The sequence below is a fragment of the Hemicordylus capensis genome, chromosome 3, assembly GCF_027244095.1.
Source record: "Hemicordylus capensis ecotype Gifberg chromosome 3, rHemCap1.1.pri, whole genome shotgun sequence".
Classification (NCBI taxonomy): domain Eukaryota; kingdom Metazoa; phylum Chordata; class Lepidosauria; order Squamata; family Cordylidae; genus Hemicordylus; species Hemicordylus capensis.
In genome coordinates, this window is record NC_069659.1 from 185,798,718 (window position 1) to 185,820,100 (window position 21,383).

The window sequence follows — 21,383 nt, forward strand, 5'->3', positions numbered from 1 at the left end:
AGGGAAGACCCTGCTTAGCTAGGGGAACAAGTCATGCTTGCTACCACAAGATTTAAGCAACCTTAAATACACTCAGGTAGTAAGGGCTCTATTTAATATATATAAATATATACATAGTATATATTTATATACTGCCTGATATATACATCTCTAGGCAGTGTACACAATCCAAATTACAATATAAAACCAAAAACAATTAAAACACTTTATTAGAATAAAACCAATTAAAAACAATTCACAGAGTGCAACAATTAAAATAATTTTACTGAATAAAAACAATTAAAAAGTATTAAATTAATTTTGATTAAAAGCCTGAGAAAACAGGTGTGTCTTAAGGGTCCTTTTAAAATAAATCAAAGATGGAGATATTTTGACAGAAACTCTTAGTATGCCAAAGCCCTGTGGTAGCCACAGAGACGGACATACTTCTTTTGAATAAATTAAAATCTTTACAGATAAATTTTGGTGTGAGGGAGGAGGAAAAACTGCTATTAAGGGCAATACCATAATGATTTAAAAATAAAAAAAGAAACATCAAGAGTTCTGTTGCTATGAGATTCCCAGAGAAAAATCTTGCTGAAAAGGAAGAAGCATACTTTTACCACAAACAAATTGTTGGAGATTACAAGCTACATTATTCAGAGGACTCAGTACATCTTCTCCACCTAGTCTCTCACAATTCTGAGGTGGCACCTGAAACATTGTTTAAAGGCAGATACATACAATGAGAAACAATGGTATTGTACCTGTCCCACCAGCCCATGTGTTTCCACCAACATGAGGTGTGTTATCAGGATCCATCTTTCCATGCTTAGGAGAGCTAACATCCAAACCGCTGTCTCTCTGGATAGTTATCTGTTGAGGTAAAAATAAAACATGAAGAAAATTATGGCACAAGAATAATCCATCATGGCTTGTGCATAAAATCCAGACATAGAATGAATTTGACAGATTGGTATTCCTTGGCCTAAAGGATGGATGGTGCAATATGCATTAAATAATAGGCTTTCTGGGTAGGAAGAAGGTCATTGCTGCATCTGGGGTATTGCAAAAGTGTATGCAAGTCAATGTATATCATGCTCTGCATCAAAGAACTGTACCTGTTCTAATAATCAGAGCTCCTCAGGGAAATCAATGTAACAACAGTACAATAAGAGTTAATCTGAATTTCATCAAAATGCCCTTTATGCACACTCGCTTCTGAGAACTTCGATCCTAAAATGTGGCACTGTCTGAATTTATCATCTTCAAACAGAAATGCAGGCAACATAATGGAGCAAACAAGTCATATGTAAAAATGGGGCTGAAAATAAAATGTACATAAAATGTTGTTCTTTTACATATATGCCAAAATAATGCTTAACAGAACTCAGCTAGGACTGTAGTCTAAAATAAATAGATCAATCACATTCATCCTTGTCCGTTAAAATTGACTCCCACTGAGTCTTCAAAATTCATCAATGTTTAATCGATGAGAGCCAATTTCAATGTAAGGTGAATTTTAATCAACTGAGTGAAAATAAAGAACGTGCTTTCTGAAGCTTGTGTGTTATTGTAATGGGGGGAAAGGGGGAAATATTAGTTAGGGCTTTTTTGTCTAACTAGTAATTATAGAAATAGAATTCAAGAGTTGCATTCCACTCCTTTTTCAGGTGCCCCTCCCATCAGGAAATGGGAGCTTGCTCCAGAGCTCTTGGGTGATCATTCATTCCCAGGGGGAGCTATGGCTGCAAAAGGCAGCAGAGGAATCTTTACCCTCTTCATCAGACTCCCTCCCTCATCCCCTTTCACTTTGTTGGGCTTTGTAACCTCCCTCCCTCACTTGCCTCAGGAATCCCTGGATAGGGTTGCCATATTCTGGCTTTCCAAATCTGGGTGCCTAATTTGCATATTATGGAAATTGGCTTGGAAATCATTTTTGAGCACTATAGTGACTGCATGTTTTGCTCCATAACTTCGCTTCTACAAGGGCTAGAGCTTAGCTTTAAAAAAGAAAGAAAGAAAGCTGAAATCTGGGCAAATCTGGGTGGCTAAAGCAATCTGGGTGAGATGCTTAAAACCTGGGTGAAACCAGGAATTTCAGGGGGCCATGGCAACTCTATCCCTGGAGCATTGCCTAAAGTACTGCAGTTGGTAGACCTGCTGGAACCAGAGGCGTATCTAGGGAAAATAGTGCCTAGGGCAAGCATTGAAATTGCGCCCCCTGTCCAAACACCTGACACCCATCTTTCAGATAACTTTACCATAACATCAGTGGAAAAATACAAGTCTGAAGATCACATACAAGTCACATATCTGAATATGTGTACAGTGACATATTATATTAATTTTTTAAAAAAAATTACCTGTAGCCCCTTTGGGGGGCTTCCTAAAGGGGGTCTTCAAAGCTTACCCCTCCCCCCTGCTGGCCCTAGGGCCTCACAGGGACCATTTAAGCATGTGCAGTGGCCATTTTTTAAAATATTTTTTTTTTAAAAAAATGGCAGCTGAAAACAAAATGGCCACCACACATGCTCAAATGGCCTCTGTGAGGCCTGGTATGGCCTAGGGCCTCACAGAGGCGATTTGAGCATGCGTGGGGGCCATTTTGTTTTTGGCAGCCTTAAATTTTTTTTAAAATTTTCTTTAAAGAAATGGCGCCCCCCTTCAAGTGGCTCCCGGGTCACGTGCCCTGCCTGCCCAACCCTAGATATGCCCCTGGCTGGAATGGCTTTAAGGGAGGAGCATGGAGAAGAAGTATGTAGCTGTGGAGGAAATCAATGGCCCCCTGATGTGTGTGCAGAAGTACTTTCTCTCTGTATAGTTTGTGTGTGTTGGAATCAGGTGGCTGGGTCCAACCCATATATATTTTCAAGTTCACTTTCAAATGATTTCTCTTTCAATTGACTGAACGCTTCTAGAAATTTTTCACACCCAAATCATTAGAAATTTGATATGCTGTATTTGACCCACTTATTATAAAATTTATTAACACTGCACTCCATAATAATATCAAGCAAGAGACTATATAGATTTTTTCCAGTCTATCCTTTGCTGTAGCCTCTTTGCTGTAGCTGCTTGGTCTTTAATCATATCCTACTAATATGAACACAATTTGTGCTCATATAGTTTTACACACTCAGTCATCATAGCCCTCCTATGATGACAAAAACATCATGTTTGTAATAGTAACTATATTATGCAATATTCATATTACTGAAGTATGCATATCAATCTGTTCATTAAAATGTTCATTGGAGTTAATTCGTGGGCTGAATTCAAATTTTTCCCAAGGGTTCCAAGCTGTAGAAAGATAAGGAGTTTCTAGAATATATGTACTGTATATATTAACTATTTTTAGTGTAAGGCAAGTGATTTTATAGCAGTATGGGTAGATCAGCACTGTTTCATTTTAATGTTGTGTCTCTGCTTATACTATTATTTTTTGCTACAACATATAAAGATATATTTGTTTTGATTTGGTTGAAGAAGCTCACTATGAACCTTTACTTTCATCAGATCAATGAAACCTGAGCTATCCTGAAAAACCTCTTCTTTGGTTTCTCTGTCATCCTGTCTGCTCTTTAAAAAGACTTACTAGAAGCTGATAGAAATCCACAACTTCATCCTTAAATAGCCTTGAAGCAGGCATATGCTGTTTATGTTAATTATCCAGCACAGGGTAAATGGCTAGTATCATAGGCTCACTGTTACCCTCATGTGGTCATCAGTGAACTGAGAAAAATATTACTACCACTTCATAAAGAAGAAAATTGAGATTTTACACAGAATTCCTGCTTCAGTCAGGCAGGATCATGTGCACCAAAATCCATTCTAGAATCTACAATTGACACCGGAAAACATTTCACATACAATCAACAATCTAGCTTTCAAACAGAAAAGGTATATAAAAAGAAAGAATCTGAATGACTGATTTTTTAGGGAATGCCAATCAATCTGAACCAAATGCATATTTCTGGAAAATGCTTTTTGATGGAGGAATAAAAATATGTGTTTCAAGCACCACAGTGGGGAAAGCCCATGAGGAATGCAATTTAGAGTGGTGAAACAGCAGGTGGAAAATAGTTAAGAATTTGCTCGCTCTCTCTGCCCTGAATTCCCTTCTCTCGAAGCAGTTCTATTTGTTTTTAAGGCCCTGTGATATGCATTCACATTTAACATGTAGTTTACTCCTTTGTCCTACACTGGAATCAGAACACTGGGTCTTACTTGAGAATTACCTTTCTTATATCCTATCTGGACTGAAGTCCTCATGATAGGACATATTCCAGTATAGTACTCTATAGCACGCAGGCATCCAAGAACTAGCACATAACTCCCTGTTGTGTCCTGACACATTCAAAAGACTACACTGGCTGCCACATGGAGATGGATTCTGTAGTGCTTGGTAAATGTATGAATATGGAAATTAGTGGCTGATTTGTAGATTTATTCACATAAAGTCTGAGTTTCAAGGTTCCAAGGAATGGCAGCAATCTGAATGGAATGTACCAGAAATTAACCAGGAGAAAACAACCATCTTGCTTTGCAAAGTTATTATTTATTTCTTATATTGTATTTATTTACATTTTATCTCCAGCTCTTCCTCCAAGGAGCCCAGAGTGGTGTACTACACACTTAAGCTTCTCCTCACAACAACCCTGTGAATTAGGTTAGGCTGAGAGAGAAGTGACTGGCCCAGAGTCACCCAGTGAGTTTCATAGCTGAATGGGGATTTGAACTCGAGTCTCCCTGGTCCTAGTCCAGCACTCTAACCACTACACCATGCCGGCCCACATTTGTACCCACTGCTTTCTTTCATTGGTGTTGAATAGTTTCTCATTATTGAACATTTGAAGTGCATCTTCTTCACTGTCCTTGATATATTCTTCAAGGCCTCTTCTTTCCTCCTCTAGTGTTTGATGGACCTGCAGCATTCCTCTTCCACCTGAGCTGCGAGGGAGGTACAGCCTATCTACATCACTGCGGGGGTGCAGAGCATGATTAATGGTCATTATTTTCCTGGTCTTACGATCTAGCGTCTCTAGCTCTGCCTGGGTCCAGTCTATTATTCCTGCAGTGTATCTGATAATAGGTATAGCCCAGGTGTTTATGGCTTGTATGGTGTTCCCGCCATTGAGTTTGGACTTGAGGATTTTTCTAAGTCTCCTGATGTATTCGCTGCCAATTTTTCTTTTAACTTCAGTATGTGCAATGTCAGTCAGTCATGTTTATTTACGGTCATAGACCAAAATTTAAAGCATACATAATAATACACATGATATTATAATAATATACACATGATATAAACAGAGGCATAGACTCATCCTAATCAGCAGCTTCCAGTTTGCATAATCTGGTTTACCATCTGTTGTCTAGCATTCTTAGCTGCCTCACAGAACTTAGCAACTTTAAATGTTACTTCCTCCTCCTGATCTGAGAGCAGATAGTTGACGTAAAATACATCTGTATGTCCTGGGAAATCAGCCAGTAATGAGGAAATATAATGAGTTCGAAAGTCCCTATAGAAGAGACAGTGGAGTAAAATATGAAAGATAGATTCCTGTTCTCCAGAGCCGCAAGGCATAGTCTCTGCTCTTTTGGTATCCCTTTAAATTTACCTTCTAGTTCAGCTGAAGGTAGCACATTAAATCTGGCCAATGTGAACATCCTGCGGTACTTAGAAATGTTAATCTTGTCCAAGTAATTCGCAGGTTTAGTATTATACATTTGTAGACCCAGGAAAACGTCTTTAGAGATTAAAGATCGATCAGTCTGCATTTCCATGTCATAGATCCGCTGCTTTAGTATCAGTCTTGCACGAGAAAAACCCATTTCTAATAAACCATCCCGACTAAAGCCATATAAACTTATTTGGCGAGATATTGACCGCTTCCAACTAGAGTTAAATTTATCAATAAAAATTAAGTGAGCAAGGCCTGTAGAGAAGAAAGACAATCTTAACCAGAAGCTAAAAATGTAAAACCACATCCGGGCGAATGTGCCATGTTATCAGCCTGGAGGAAGAAGAGAGAAAGAGCACGGGCCAGTTGGTTGGCTGCAGCAGCAGTGGAGGACAAAAGAGAGAGAATGTGGAGGAAGGGGAAGGGAGCAAGAGAGAAAGAGCTGTGCAATGAAAAACAGTGGGTTACCTAGTGAGCTTTATGGCTGAGTTTGGTTTGAAGGAACCTGCATCTCCCTGGTCTGTCTCCCATTCAAGAGATTCCACACCATGCCACTGACTTGAGTACTGTCAGCTCAAAAACGTGATATGCATAGGGAGATTCATTGGTCTTTTTCCTGACACGTGAAAACAGGATTATTTTTTAAAAAAAACTACACTTGGATTAAATTTTAATAGGGCCACCAAGTTTAACAGATAATGTTGATTTGAGGCCCAGATCCAGTCTGGCCAGCTGCTGCTTAGCTAACCTTCACTTAAGGCTATAGATGTATGAGAGAGTGAGCTTACTTAATTCCAACTAACTGGATATGAAGCCAATAGGCATCACTGACCTTACTAAGAATTTCCTCATATCTGTTTTGTTTCAGGAATTACTTTTAGCAAAGAAAGCTCAGAGGAAGTGGTTGTTGACATTCTGAACATTTACTGTGTGCTCTCTATTTGCTTGTAGGCTTCAGTATACATGGTCTTTGAGGTCTTGGAGAAACTCAAATAAAACTGAAGGATGCACAAATGTTGGCTATGACTGAAGCTTCTAGCAAATAGAACATACTTAAGTGTCCAGTGCTGGTTTGTGTTCTGCTATACAGTCACAGAACTTTCCCGATTCTGGTATTTGGCAAGTGATTATTAACATGTAAAGAGTGCCTAAATCCGTGCTACTATGGAGCCCCATTGCAATGGGTTGTTCATAGAGCCATGAGTAGTAGTCAACCTCTGTTTTTGGTGCCAATAGGAAAGCTGGTTAGCCCACTCTTGTTTGTGACTGTTGAAGTCACCCTAGAACTGTTCTGGGAGTGTTAAGTGTGGATTACATAGAGCAATCACGAGATCATTAGAAAGGGTGATTTGTTTCAAGAAAGATATTGACAGCAAATGTTTTTCAATGTAATGAATGGATTAATTATATTTGCACCCTGCCCCAAATTCCCATCTCTGGGCAGTTTACAGCAACAAACAATTTTAAAAAAAATTAAAACCTTAAAACAATTTAAAAACACAAGTTTAATTAAAAAGCTTGGGTGGATAGATGTGTCTTTAGAGACTTTTAAAAAGTTGTCAGAGATTGGGTGGCTCTTATTTCAGCAGGGAGTGCATTTCAGAGTCGTGGTAAAAGAGAAGGCCTATTGCCTTGTAAATGAGCTGGTGGCAACTACAGATAAGCCTCTGCTACTTTTCATGTCATCTGACATTTCTGCAAGGATAAAATCCTTATTTGTAGATGTAATCTTTAATAGAAAGCAAAATATATTCCAATCTGAAATATTTTATCCATACACACACACACACATATGAAAATGGCTGTATTCTGAATGAGCCTCCTGTATGAGAGTTGTCTATCATTTTGAGGCTTAATCCATTTTATTTGGGACTCTTATTATCTCCAATTTGATCCACCATAGACAGCAGTGGTAAGTGAAGCATGGGGGATTGAGACTAAGCAAAACATTGGCTAAGAGGCATGTGCCCAGGAAATGCTTACAAGGGGCCCCTATGGGGTCTTTGTGATTCACAAGCTTCCCCCTCAACATCGCCCACCTCCCCAAATGACAAACACTTTGCTACTATTATGCTAAAAAATAAAGGGAGATTTAAACAAGGAGCTATTTATGTATGAGGTTAATGGGCCTTGTTAGCACCCTATGTAAACTAAGAGCCTGATAGACTTTAGAACACAGAAAGTGTGCATGCATAAAAGAGGGAGGGAGGGAGATTGGGGGAAAAGCTTGGATGATGTTCTTTAGGAGGAAGGTTTTTTCCTTCTTCTCGGATGAAGATACAGCCCATGCCCCGCACTGCAGGAGAAGGCATACAAATCTTTACTTCAGTAGTTACTGAAGCAGCAGAAAAATGTGGAGCATGCATCTTCTTTCATCATCTGCATCTTCTTCCATCATACGGTACAATATCTGCAATCACACTAAAAGTATACCCTAGAATGTGCCCATTCCTCCTTGACAATGTATTTCAGGGGGAAGATCAGTAACACAGACTGACCAGTAACACTGACCAGTAACACAGACTCTTTTGGGAAGTTCTCTGCCATACCCAATCTTCCCAGCATGGAATACTGGAGTGCCGTCCACGGAAGCCTAGGATTCTGCAGGACACCATTTGAGAGCCACAGCTCTAAGGAGAACAGTACAGTAGTCTGTGCATTGTATACTAGTATTTGGTCAGTAGATGGTGCTGATGCTTCTCTGTTGATAAGGAGAACAGATGGCATTGGCAGAGCAATGAACACTACAAATACTGAGACACTTTCTTCTCATGACCTATGGAAAGCATTTGATGAACTTCAATAGCAAGAGCATGTCAGCAGTTGCGAAAGGTTGTGTAATATAAAACATATTGACAAAAGGTGGTTTGGGGCAGATCTGATGGACAGAAAGCATCTTTCCTTTCTGCATCCTGCTGTGAACAGTATCCTCTTAGGCGTGAATGATATAGTTAGGGTAGATAAAAGAGAAATAATTATCTTTCTTAAAAGTGCTGTGGCAGATGAAGGCAAAAAAGTGGTGGAAACAATGGCAATTGCAGTTTGGGGTATTGTGTGCTGTTGCCATTATAGACTAGATTCATTATTTGTGGTTCCAGCTTCAGAGTCTTTATGACACTCTTAACCACAGTCAATGCTGGTGGCATCAGTTGCCATCATCAGCTGTTTTCTTCCTTCATGGGAGATGCATTCTATTTGTTAGTCTGCATTTTCAGGCCAGGCTGGTAATGTACCCACACGAGTGTATGTTCTTTAATTCAAGTCCCCTGGGGTCTGGAGCCAAAGCTAGAGTGAGGGCCTGAAGGAGGGGAGAAGACAAAAGGGCGGGGGCCCAGCCTTCTAAACTTTATACCAGGTCTGACCAATCCAGAGGCTTCGTACCGACTGCTGGCTGCAGGGACTACTGTTCCCTTCTGTGCCTGGTTCTGAGGCCTGAGCAGACATAATCCCAGGCAACTCACAAGACTATGTCTTAGCTTCAGGCCATGACATTCACAGTTGAAGCCCAAGAGTACCCAAACATGATCCTACCTGCACAGGCCTGCCATCCTCTTGTCCAATCATGTTTCTCCATTCCTGGAGTGATCTCTGAAGGCTTTCCAAGCTGGTTTCCCAGAGCCTGACACTGCCCCCCATATCTACAGTAACCACACCAGTTTTGCCAAGTGAAACCATCAGGACATCCGTTTCTGAAATCATTGACAGCCATGATGTATAGGGAGTCAGGGACGTTGTTCTGAAAACCCAAAGGAAGATGGTTTACTAATACGTTAAGAGAATTTACTTGGTTTACTAATAAGTTAATTAAGACAACTTTGAATGCTGCAGAGCTTAGTTTATTAAAATATTTATTTATTTCATTTTATCCCACCCTGCATCTAATGAATTCAGTGTGCATGGTCCCCTTTTCCCATGAATGCAGCGTGCATGGCCCCTTCCCCCCCGCCCCAAGTCTCCCATTTTATCCTCACAACAACCCTGTAATGTAAGTTATGCTGGGAGAGACTGACTAGCCCAAAGTCACCCAGTGAGTTTCATGGCCAAGTAGGAATTTGAACTTGGGTCTCCCAAGTCCAAGTCTTGTACACTAACCACTACACCATGCTATAACTGAACCTAGAAAACTGAAACTAGCTGAACTGGTGCTGGTCTGTGTGTGGGAAATTTAAATGAGTTCCCTTCCTCCAGAAGCCTTCTGTGCCATCTGAAAACATGTCCCTGAGAGCTGCACTACCTTCAGACACATATTTTTGGGTAGCACAGAGATCTTCCTGAGGAAGGGGTGGTCACTGAAATTTGCCCCCACTGAGGGGCCAGCAGTAAAGCCGAGTTAGCTGAACTTTTCAGAAACACTGGTGCTTCTTGCGTTGCGCCGGTGTTTCATTCGTCAAGATGTCAGCCACTATGTTCAAATAAACCCAGTACATTGTGTATCAGATGTTACTTTCTCTCCACAGTGAAAGTGAAGGAGGGCTTTACGGGGTATGTCATGTTCCAAAGACTTTTATCAGGTTGAAATTTCTCCTCTCTAAGCAATTTCTGAACAGGCCCAAGAGAGCAATAGAAAGAGAGGAGGCTACAAAAAGCAAAGCTGAAGCTTTTTAGTGTGTAATACAAACATTGTCTTTTCAAAGTTATATTTCACATTTATGAGAAACAGCTACCGACATTTTGAACAGCTACCTGGTTCATGCAACCTGGTTCATGCAGGCTGTGCAACCTTCAGGGACCTATTTCTGGAAGGCAAAGAGCACTAATGGAAGCAGGGGGGAATCACTTAAATAGCTCCCCACTCCCCATCTCGGTGCGCTCTGGTGCTCAGCAAGGCTTTGTTTGAGCTCAGAGTAGCCTGAATGTACAGAGATGCAGCTCCTTGATGGCATCGGATGGCTGCTCAACATTTTGGACAGTGGCTCAATGCTGCATGATTTAGTTCAACGGCTTCTGTTTGTTGACTATGAAGGATTGAGACCATTTTAAAGATAAAACACAGTTACCTGGGAATAGCGAGATATTTAAGTTTCTTTGTTGTGAGATCTGTTATTTCCAAATATCCAGCTACTTGGGGAGGAGTGACATCTGCAAACAGAGAAGTTGGGGAGCATTTTAGAACTATCAGTGAACTATTTAAATAAATATATCTGTATCTTATTGAAACATTTTATCAAATGATGAATCAGGTAAAAAATGAAAATGAAATGAAAATTATAACAACAGACTTGAATTACTGGAATAATTAGAGGCAATTTAAGTAAGGAAATGAAGAGAAATGTTTATGCAATGAAAGAACTGTAAACAAACATCTTAGGAATAAAAGCATGATTGCAATCATTTTAATCTGTCATTTCATAACAAACTAGATTGAAAGCATATTTGAAGAGCATTTTAACGCAGACTGCTTTTGAAAAGCTAAAAGTTGGAGATACAGATTGAGAGAAGTGTGTATCAAATGATTTTTCTTCAAGTCAGCTAACTGTTTTTTAAAGCACTGCAGATTTTAAAAAGCTCCACTGGTTAATTTGCTGGCATTTCCCCATGTCTTTGGTGGATACAGTCCAATCCTAATTATACTGAAATGGGTTACTGCTAGAAACAAATGGCTCATATTTTTACAGTCAACAGTCACAGATGTGCCTTTAAGTACATCATTATTATAGTGTGAAATAATTCATGAACCAATGCAGAATGCGGCACATGTTCAGCAAATGGGTAAAGTCAAAGTGCAATGGGCCCAGCTTCTACTTATTTGCTGTCATAAGTACAATATGTCCGTGTGTGTGTGTGTGTGTGTGTGTGTGTGTGTGTGTGTGTGTGTGTGTGTGTGTCTGAAAGACCAGAGTAGGATGGACATGATTAATCAGTCCCCACAGCTTTATTTTAGCCAGTTTGTAAAACATATCATGCATAGCCCTTATATGTACTTGCTAGTATGGACAATTCTATGCATGTTTACTCCCAGAGGTGTTGCATGTTTACTCTCAGAGGTGCTTAAAAGATCTGAGCCCTGAGCCCACAGGGTCTGGCTCAGGCCCACATCATCTCCTTTACACACTTTGAATAATTAACCCTTTTCATGGTCTCTAAAGCAAACCAAAACTGTCTTCCATTGTTTGAAGCTATTAACCACCAGGACATCCTTGTTATTATAGTTGATCTATTTCACCCCCAGTCCTTGCTTTATTTTCAAATTTCCCTCCCTTTTGCAATCACTTCTTATATGGCAGTGGGGGATTACTGTCCATTAGCATCTCATCCCTCAATCTTTATTTCTGGCTTCTTTGCAACAGCTGTGGTGTTGCACCATTTTTTAAAACAGAGTTTTTCGGGAAGTAAACTGAACTTTTGAGGGAAGCTACCCAACTCCTACTCCTGGGTCATTGGAATCACCTCTTCCACTGTAGCCTGCAGCTGGGCTGCCACTAGGCACAAGCAAGGACTGTCCCAGAGGTGCACCAGGGTAATTTTGCAATTTGGACCTTTGGAGGCCCTCCCACCCACACCCACACCCACACCCACACCCACACCCACACACACAGTATTTTTAACATGTGGGTTCTTGAAGACACAAACAGCAACTGTACTCACAAGAATGTAAGAATATGAAACAGGTATATTTATGCAAATATGCATTACCAGAAAAACTTCAACATGCAACTTATGATATTCCCATCCCACACATTTCTTTCCCCACTCCCCCCTCCGTCTCTAAAGCAAAGGTCACGCTCAGCTGCCAAGTCAAGCTCGGCCGCCTTGCATTGCGCGGGCTGGTGGTGTGGCAACTACATCATCTGGGACAGACTAAAGAGGATTTGAGGGCCCCCCGAGGGTGTGGAGGTCCTGGACTTCTGGGCTTTCCTCCCTCCACCCTCTCTGCTGTGCCCAACAGCTGGATTGCCATTAGGAATAAGGGCCACCCACTGTCTTTCCCACTTCACCATCCCCGAGCATCTGTGTGGAGAAGAGGTGAAAGAAAAGGACCAGGGATGGAGGAAAATCAGGAAAAAGTGCTCAGCTCTGTCCCCACCTTTCCATTATAATTGCACGGAGGTGAGGAGGAATGGGCATAATTAGGAGCCCCTGAAAAGTCCCAGCTCAGAGGATGCCCCTCCCCACTGTCTTTTGCTTCCTCCAAACAAGATCAAGGGCGGAGGTCAGGGGAGCAGGCAGGCAGCCAATAAGTCTGGGGTAGCAAGCCAAACAATGATGGTGTGTACTTCCTGGACCGAGTGCTAACAATCTTGATGTTTACTCCAAATTAAATTGCATGTTCAATAAGGTTTACTCTCAGGGAAGTATGCATAAGTCTGTAGTCTAATTCTGCTAGCCATTAGCAAGCTGCACTGCAAACCACTCGTTAGCCATTCCAGGAAATTGCCATGGCTTTGAAGACTATAAAAGTCATGATCCACACATTTTCAATAATATTTCCCACAAACACAGGGGCTACAAACTTGCTTTAAAAAAAAAAAATCAAAAGGAGATTTTTTAAAAAGCTTAGTTCTGTGCCCAATACAGATAGCCCTTGTTATCCATGGGGGTTCCATTCTGGCCTACAAACACAGATATCGAAACTGTGGATAATGAGACCTTGAGTCAATAGGAATTGGGGGGTTAGGTTCCTTGAAGTTAAAAAAGGGCTAAAAAAAGTAGGGAGGGGGCAGAAATAAGTGAAATAAAGTATTGTACCATGCTTTCCAGGTCTCCAGCAATGCCGCCCCCCCATCCCCAATTCCTCTGATTTTCTGCAAAAAAAAATCACATTTAAAAACAAGAGAGCCACAAAATGGCCCCATCCTGCAAAATGGTGGCTGGAAATGACATTGGAAGTCATTTCCAGCCACCCAGAAATCATGGATAGGCAAATTCTGCCTATTTTTTAAACTGCAGATAATGAAGTCAGGTCTACACTGCCCAACCACAGATACACGAAACCGCGGGTGCCGAGACTGCAGATCACGAGGGCCACCTGTACCACATCCTGAACAGCAAATATACGCAGCCCTTGTTATACTACACTCCCTATAGAATCCCTATTCACATGTTAAGTTTAACATATGCATATTCTGTATACTGTGTACATATCTGTATGCACATACAGATACATACTCATACTGAATGATCATATTGCAGCACACTTCCTTTCTGTACCCTGCATTTGAGGGGGACTGTGACCAGGTTCACTTTTTAAATGAATGCACCCAGTGGTGTAGCAAGGTTGGAGGTGGCCCTGGGACAAGATCTGAAGATGCCCCTGGACTTCAGTGGTTCCTACTGGTGTCTATACTGCCCCCTCTGTCAACAGAAGCCATGCCACTGAAGACACGTACAGTCATTCACACACAAACATGTACATGTGTCTATGCACATTCAGCTTAATGTCTGAAGAGGGCTAGAAAGGTTGTTCTTTGGGTGAATACAAAATTCTATATTTGCATATTGCACTAGTCTGGTGTAGAGCTTGATGCTTTTCAAACAAGCTCATTTGGAAGTCATTCCCACTTCCAAATGAGCTTGTTTGAAAAGCAGCAAGCTCTACACCAGACTAGTGCAATACGCAAACACAGAATTTTGTATTCACTCTGGTATATTACACATTTACTCTGGTGGCACAGTGGGGAAATGCTTGACTAACAAGTAGAAGGTTGCCAGTTCGAATCCCCACTGGTACTACATCAGGCAGCAGCAACATAGGAAGATGCTGAAAGGCATCATCTCATACTGCACAGGAGGAGGCAATAGTAAACCCCTCCTATATTCTACCAAAGAAAAGCACAGGGCTCTGTGTGTGCCAGAAGTCGAAACTGATGACAGCACACTTGAAGTCACATTAAACAAAGTCATTCCCACTTTGTTTAATGTTACTTACACCAGAATAAGGGTTCATAGTATTGTGGCCTAAGGCAAACACATCAGTAATCCCATCCACATTTGGTCTCTGAGGGTTGCATTACCTTTAGGATAAAGTTCTTTTAGAGGCACATCTCCAGGGGCTAGAACTCTGACCACTTGATTGGCGCCAGCAATAGTCACACAATTGGTTTGTTTTGCTGCTCCACTTTTGCTGCGCCTTCCATAATAAAATGGATCTGAAGGCAAAGGCTGCCTGTTACCCAGGGCGGAGCCTCTCTTCCAGCTGTAAACCTCATTAGGGGACTGTAAAAAAGAATGAGATAAATGTGAAGTCAATGAACACAGTGTGTATGAGTGTCCAATTTAAATATGTTGAGGATGAACCTTTTACAAAAGTCACCTTTGGGCTCTAAAGCTGGCAAGTATTCCACAGCCTACTTAGTCACTGATGGAATGAATGTTGCCACAGGTGTCAATGACATCACATGCCATTCTATTTGTCCTGAAGACAATAGGAGATGCTTGTTGCATGAACTCTGGATTGCCAATGCTTTTCAGTGCAAGGCTGAGAGGAAGAGATGGGGATTCTGCAGCTGAACTAGAACCCTAGCATTCATCAGGCAATCTGTATGAGTGGTTGAAAGGCTCCCTCGTGAATTACTACAATTCAGGCAGACATTAAGAACTTCTGTGCATTGTTCAGCTGCAAAAGAAGATGGCTACCAAATTCGGTTTTTGGATGCAGCTCTGGTTTCTCAAGGCATAGGAGCATCAGTATGAGCACTAGGATTTTAGGAGCTTTTTAACAAGGAACCTTCATGATCCTGGAAGATGCTGGAAGTCAAAACCAAAAATTATATTATGCTATCTCTGACTTCTTTGGGTGCGTCCTATAGAATGTGAATATCTATGTTACTAGGGCAAAGTGGCCTTTTATTGATCCTGGGCCAAGACAAACTGCCTGATCTCGCCACCTTCTGGAACGGAACCAGAGCAGCACCAGAACAAAGTTTGGTTGTGCTCCTTGTTTGTGGGGCTGAGAGTCACTAAGACAGCGTCTGGCCCATTGACAAAAAGCCACAAGCCACAAATGGACAAAGAACAAAATGGCAAAAGCTCCGTGTACGGCAAAGTAATTCACTTTGTAGGATTTGTTCTTTGTATTTGTTGACATTAATTGCAATACACATCTCTTGATGTGTGTTTTCAGGGTTGGGGAAAGCCATGCAAATCTGGGCACACTGGCCACTACCAGTTTCTCATGCCTCTTTTTCTCCACCTCCCCCTGCAAAAGGTTTGGGGAATCTTGAACTGTTGTAGTTTGCAAATACATGTTCTGAGCGGGGATCAAAAATATACCATTTTCACATTACCAGAGCAGTATTGTTGCCCCTTTCCTGTGACTTGATTCACAGAGAAAAACATGCAATACAAGCCACCAATATGTTTTTTCTTCACACTGGCACCATCTGCCCCAAGGGAGGAGCAGCCGCAGCCTGTAAAATAACCACACAATTGACCCACCCATCTGATCTCATCTATCCAGATTTTACTGGTACAGCATGAGGGGACCACAGGGAAATGGCAATTACAGTGCTCTGGTAAAGTAAGAATAGGCCCTTCTTTTGAAGAAACTTAGGATTTATAAAATGACTTTCCAGATCTGCCTGGCATCTTGTTAGCTCTTTAGACATTGCATTATTTAACAAAGCATTCTCATTTCATTGTTCATTCATTTTCTTCAGCTCATTAGGTTAAAAGTTCTTATGTCTGATAAGGAGGAACCATGGTGGATGCAAAAATTTCTATATTGAGTAACAACAGCACCTACCATGAGATCTGGAAAGCCGACAACAACAGAAGCATAATGATGCTTGTCAGAAAGCAGTCTGTTGGGAGAGCTGATCTTCTGCTCAATCGCTGCACTTAGATTTTCTGAAGACAACTGGTCACTTGAGACAGCCTGTGGCATATACAATTCTGATGCTAAGCAAAAATAAAGTAAACAAAAATGTATGTATTTAATCCAGAACAACAAAGTACTGTAGGCAGATTAAGATCAGCAGCAATTAGGCCAGGCTTTGCAAAACGCCTTTGGCCATATTGTTGCAGTCTTCTGATGTCATGGTAAGTCTGTTGTTTACATCTGAGAAGATGAAGACAGGTGGGGTTTGTGCGTGGAGAATGGGCTTAGCCCGCTCTCCCCGCACATGAGCAATTGCTTGTTGCTGGACAGCCAGATCGGCTGCCCAGACAAGTGGCTGCTCCAGTCGGGTGCTCCCACGCCCGGCTGCAGTTCAGTTGGGACCTTCAGGGGTTGCAGGAAGGGGAGTGCTGCCGCGCAGCGCCCCCCCAAACCCTAGGAAGGAACTGCATGAGTGCGCAGTGCCTTCCTGGGGTCCGTCCTCCCCCCACCCCAGTGTGTCAGCTGCAGCTGCAAGACCAAATAAACAAGTTTAATGGAGCACTTGCTCCATTAACCTTGCTTAGGGTGAGGGGTAGTTAGCTGGGCTAGCCACCAGAGAACCCGGTGGTTCTCATGATTGCTCGAAACTAGGCTAAGGGAGCCCAGCCTGGTTTTGAGCAATCATGTGAATAGCTTCATTATGTAGTGATTGACACCTGGTGCAGAGAAATGAGAAAAAATCTATTATACCCTTACAAAATTATTCTTGCACAACAGTACACTATTATGAACATGTATTTGGGCAGCTTTCTTGCAGCCAACATATAGAAAGTATTTTATATTAGTTTATTCAAGTTCTTGCATTATCTTTTATCAAAGTAGTTCAAAATGGAATACATGCAATTGCCTGCCACTGCAAACAATTTTATGAAAATATATAGGAAAAGAGCCCAGATTTTCATGGAGTCATTTTACTAAACTAGTGTCAATTATAAAATTACATTCAAAGTTTTTTGTTACTTATAAAATGTGTTAGGATCAAAATCACTAGAAGAAAACTATGGAAGAAAAGACCAGGGATAAACTTTGGAAAGCAGTTTCTAAATTTTCAAAGCCAACTGGTTGGCTGCATATCTGAAAGGATATTTCTCTAAAAAATATTTATAGTATTATATAGCACCATTTTTGAAAATGTGAAGTAGAAATGTAGGGTATTGCTGACATCAGTTGAAAAGAGTAGGTAACATTCCACAAGTTTGTACAGTATTGGAAGTTAGGCCTACTTTTCACTGAGGTAGTGAAGTCATGTCTGGGCTATACCACTTCTGACTGCAGTTAGGGACTCCCACAACTGAGTTTTTCTCTATTAAAAATAAAACCACCACCACCACACCAAATGTAGAAAAATAGCATGTTAGGGAGAAGGCTAGGTTCTCTCTGACTTCTCCCTGATATGCAAGCTTCCTATGTTGCATGCTAGCTTTCTACGTGGAGGGAATTCTTTTTCGTACAGTGGGACATTCTGTCATATAAGCCCCCACCTGCAGTCTGAAGTAAACCAGCTCAGAAACAGATTCCAGAAACCAGAGGTGTATCTAGGGAAAATAGCGCCTAGGGCAAGCACTGAAATTGCGCCCCCTGTCCAAACATCTGACACCCATCTTTTAGATAACTTTACTATAATATCAGCTGAAAAATATAAGGCAAGCTCGTTAATCTTTTAATATTTCAAGAACTATTTAGCAGTGGACGTAGCCAGACCAAAAAATGCTGGAAAACTACAAATTTCAGTATGCTGGGGCTCATGAAATACCCAAATACTATTTGGAGGTGTACTTGGAAAACTAAACAGAAGTGCCTATCTAATTCTCTACTATGTATTGTAGCATCACTATTACATAAGTTTTAAAAATAAATGGAGAATTTGGCTTTTCCCAGATACTCTGAAAACAATTAAAGGATATGCAGAGTAAACTGTGTCACTGCTTGGAATATATTCTAGTCTTTCAGAAAGACAGTTAAAATGAGAGAAAGAGAGCAAGAAACTCCCAGTGGGCCTTAATACTAAGGATTTCACACTGATTCAAAGACAAACTCACCATTAATAGCCATATTATTAAGACACCACATTTAACTCACTTATCATAAGAAGCAAAGTAAGAGCAAAAGAATACAATCCTAGCTCATAAGCTTCAGCTCAGTATTCACAAGCCCTGATTTTCTGTACATAGTGCCAAACTGAATATGTGTACAGTGATTTATATTATATTAAATTAATTTTTTTAAACTTGTAGCCCCTTCAGGTCGCTTCCTATAGGCCGTGGGAGGGGGCGCATCTTCGAAGGTTACCCCTCTCACCGCTGGCCTCTAGGGCCTCACAGAGAACATTTGAGCATTGCTGTGGCCATTTTTTAAAATAATTGTGTTTTTTAAAAAATGGCTGCTGAAAACAAAATGGCCACCGCACATGCTCAAATGGCCTCTGCAAGGCCTGGCATGGCCTAGGGCCTCACAGAGGCCATTTGAGCATGTGCACTGGCCATTTTGTTTTTGGTGGCCTTTAAAAAAAAATTAATTTTAAGAATTTGCGCCCCCCTTCAAGTGGTGCCCAGGGCACGTGCCCTGCCTGCCCTACCCTAGATACGCCCCTGCCAGAAACACCTCAGCAAGAACTAGGCCTCAAAGCTGAGGAAATTACAAATAGTGTTCTGCCACTTTAGCTTATAATACTAATGAGCATTTGGAAGGGGGGAAAGTGTAGAAAAGACCAAGATCAGATTAGTCACATAGTAGGCATAATTGTAATACTTCAGAATTGGAAAAATAAGAGGGCTTTATCAACCAGCCTCAGATATGCATACTTCTTCAAGGCCACCCTGTGAAATCATAGCCAGGTCGGAATTTGGAACTTTCTCTTCCAGGTCTAAGTCTATACTGTACATCTCTCCACTGAACTGACATTAGGATGATGTATCAACTGAATACCTTTTAAAAGTCTTTTATTCTCATGATCATACAAACAGAAGCTACATAAAGCTCCTGTGGAAAGCTGGACTGAAAAAGCACAAATCAACTTTAAAACTCAGTACCTGTGGTTAGTCCAAATCCTGTGTCCACGGGCTCCTCATTCAAAGCATGTAACTGGCAAACTCCACTCTCTTCAGATTCCATATGCACAGGCTTAGTTAAAAGATACTTTCTGCAAATCATGGGGAATTATTCATGGATTATTTTTAAAGGATCAAATGCTAATCTATAATTATCGACATTTAACAAGCATTTTACTTTCCAATTTACCTCTCAACCAACATGTCGAGACAGTAGTGTAGAAATCTCAGACTTTTATCAAGAGGCCAAGACATCCATAACAGAGGAAATTCCTCTTTTCAGATTAATTTTAGAGCCCATTCTTGCATCACCAGAGAGGTTTAGTTGCTACTTCCTTAAAACTGTACCCAGTATCACATCAGTAATGTCTGCTGCATACTGGGGCTCAAGTAAGAAGGCTTATAATATTATTGTATCCCACACTGTCATTGTTCCTATCTGGGAGCAATGCAGAAGGAGTAACAAGAAACTGGCCATTTCACTTCCCCAAAAGTGTCAGAATATGCCCTAAGTCTTAAATGTAGAGAATGACCTCACAGGAATCTAGGCCATTTTCTTGTTATTACAGCAAGCAGACTTAATCCTGCTTAGATCCTTATAAATATTATTGAATTTGTTTTACGTGTGCCTGTGTAATCTGTGACTTAAGAATCACAAGCCAAGTTAAGCATTTAAAAACCTGACTGATTTCAATAGGAGAGAGTTAAGCAACCTTTTGTCTCTTAAATCAATAAGGCTCTAAAGTGCTTATCTTTGGCTGGATTATGCCTAAAAACTTGCTGAAGCTGTAGGTATACATAAACCAGGTTTTCACAAATTATGGGTAAATATTTTAATATTTTTAAATATTAATATAATATATTAATTAATTTTATTAATCTCTATATATCATTAATATATAATAAAATATTTAATATAAAATAAATTATTAATATTTAATTAAATAATAAATATTAATTAAAATGTTAATTGATTCAATATTTTATTAATATATAATACAATATTTAATATAAAAATAGTTTAATGTATTTAGGCAGAAATTCAGCATCTTAGTTTGCCATAAACCCTCATATAGTCCAGATATTCAGAAGTCAAAATGTGCACACATTCATGATCATTTAGGTGAGAATTTTAATTACCTGTTACCACAATTAAATTTCCTTTTTGTACATTCAGACTGGTTAAATTAGGATGAAATGGTGGACTATTACTCTTTCAATTTTACTATTTCAATTCCACATGCAAACAACTTTACAATCTGGACTGATGAGAGTTGATCTAGATGTTATGCTCCCCAGGAGAGTTTCCTACCTTCCAGTAAGGAGAGTGTCCTACCACCCACACATATGGCAAGTTTGAACAATTTGATGATATTTCCTCTAAACACTATGATCCGGGATTGGTGGGTTGGGGTGGAAGTCATAGTGAAAAATCTCACCATAGGGATGCTGATCTTCATGGTGAGTATAACAACTAGACCAGAATGAGTTTATTCATTTATGAGTTTATGTTGTTGTCCTGGATTAATAAATAAAACATGTAAAGGAGCTAGTCTCATCTACACTGCATATAAAAGAGCAGCCTCACAACCAAACTAGAGCTGTCTGCTATGGTAAACCACCAATTTAAATATTTGTATCCTGATGCCAAGGCTCCCTTTGACAAGGATGCCTGCAGTTGTTCCCATGTTGGTCTGGATACGCAAGCAACAGGCCTCCCAAGTAGTTGGGCATTGCTTACACGGTTTGTAAATATGCCAGAAAGCTTTGTGGATGTTGCTCCATGAACCCAGACCAGTTGAGAGTAGTCATGAAGGCCGAGGGTCCCTATCAGTTCATCTCTGGAAGAGTGAGATC

At 40.6% G+C, this 21,383-nt stretch overlaps 1 protein-coding gene across 5 annotated transcripts in view; it reads right to left on the reverse strand.

Moving 5' to 3' along the window:
* Positions 1-21,383, reverse strand: part of VWA8 (von Willebrand factor A domain containing 8) — a 221,619-nt gene that overhangs the window by 49,477 nt on the left and 150,759 nt on the right. For all 5 annotated transcript variants that reach the window (XM_053308215.1, XM_053308212.1, XM_053308211.1 and 2 more), the window contains 6 exons: positions 19,509-19,618; positions 16,345-16,499; positions 14,615-14,816; positions 10,661-10,742; positions 9,195-9,399; positions 747-855 (listed from right to left, as the gene is read on the reverse strand). In XM_053308215.1, coding sequence (XP_053164190.1) covers positions 747-855; positions 9,195-9,399; positions 10,661-10,742; positions 14,615-14,816; positions 16,345-16,499; positions 19,509-19,618 — 863 coding nt within the window. The remainder of the gene's footprint in view (positions 1-746; positions 856-9,194; positions 9,400-10,660; positions 10,743-14,614; positions 14,817-16,344; positions 16,500-19,508; positions 19,619-21,383) is intronic.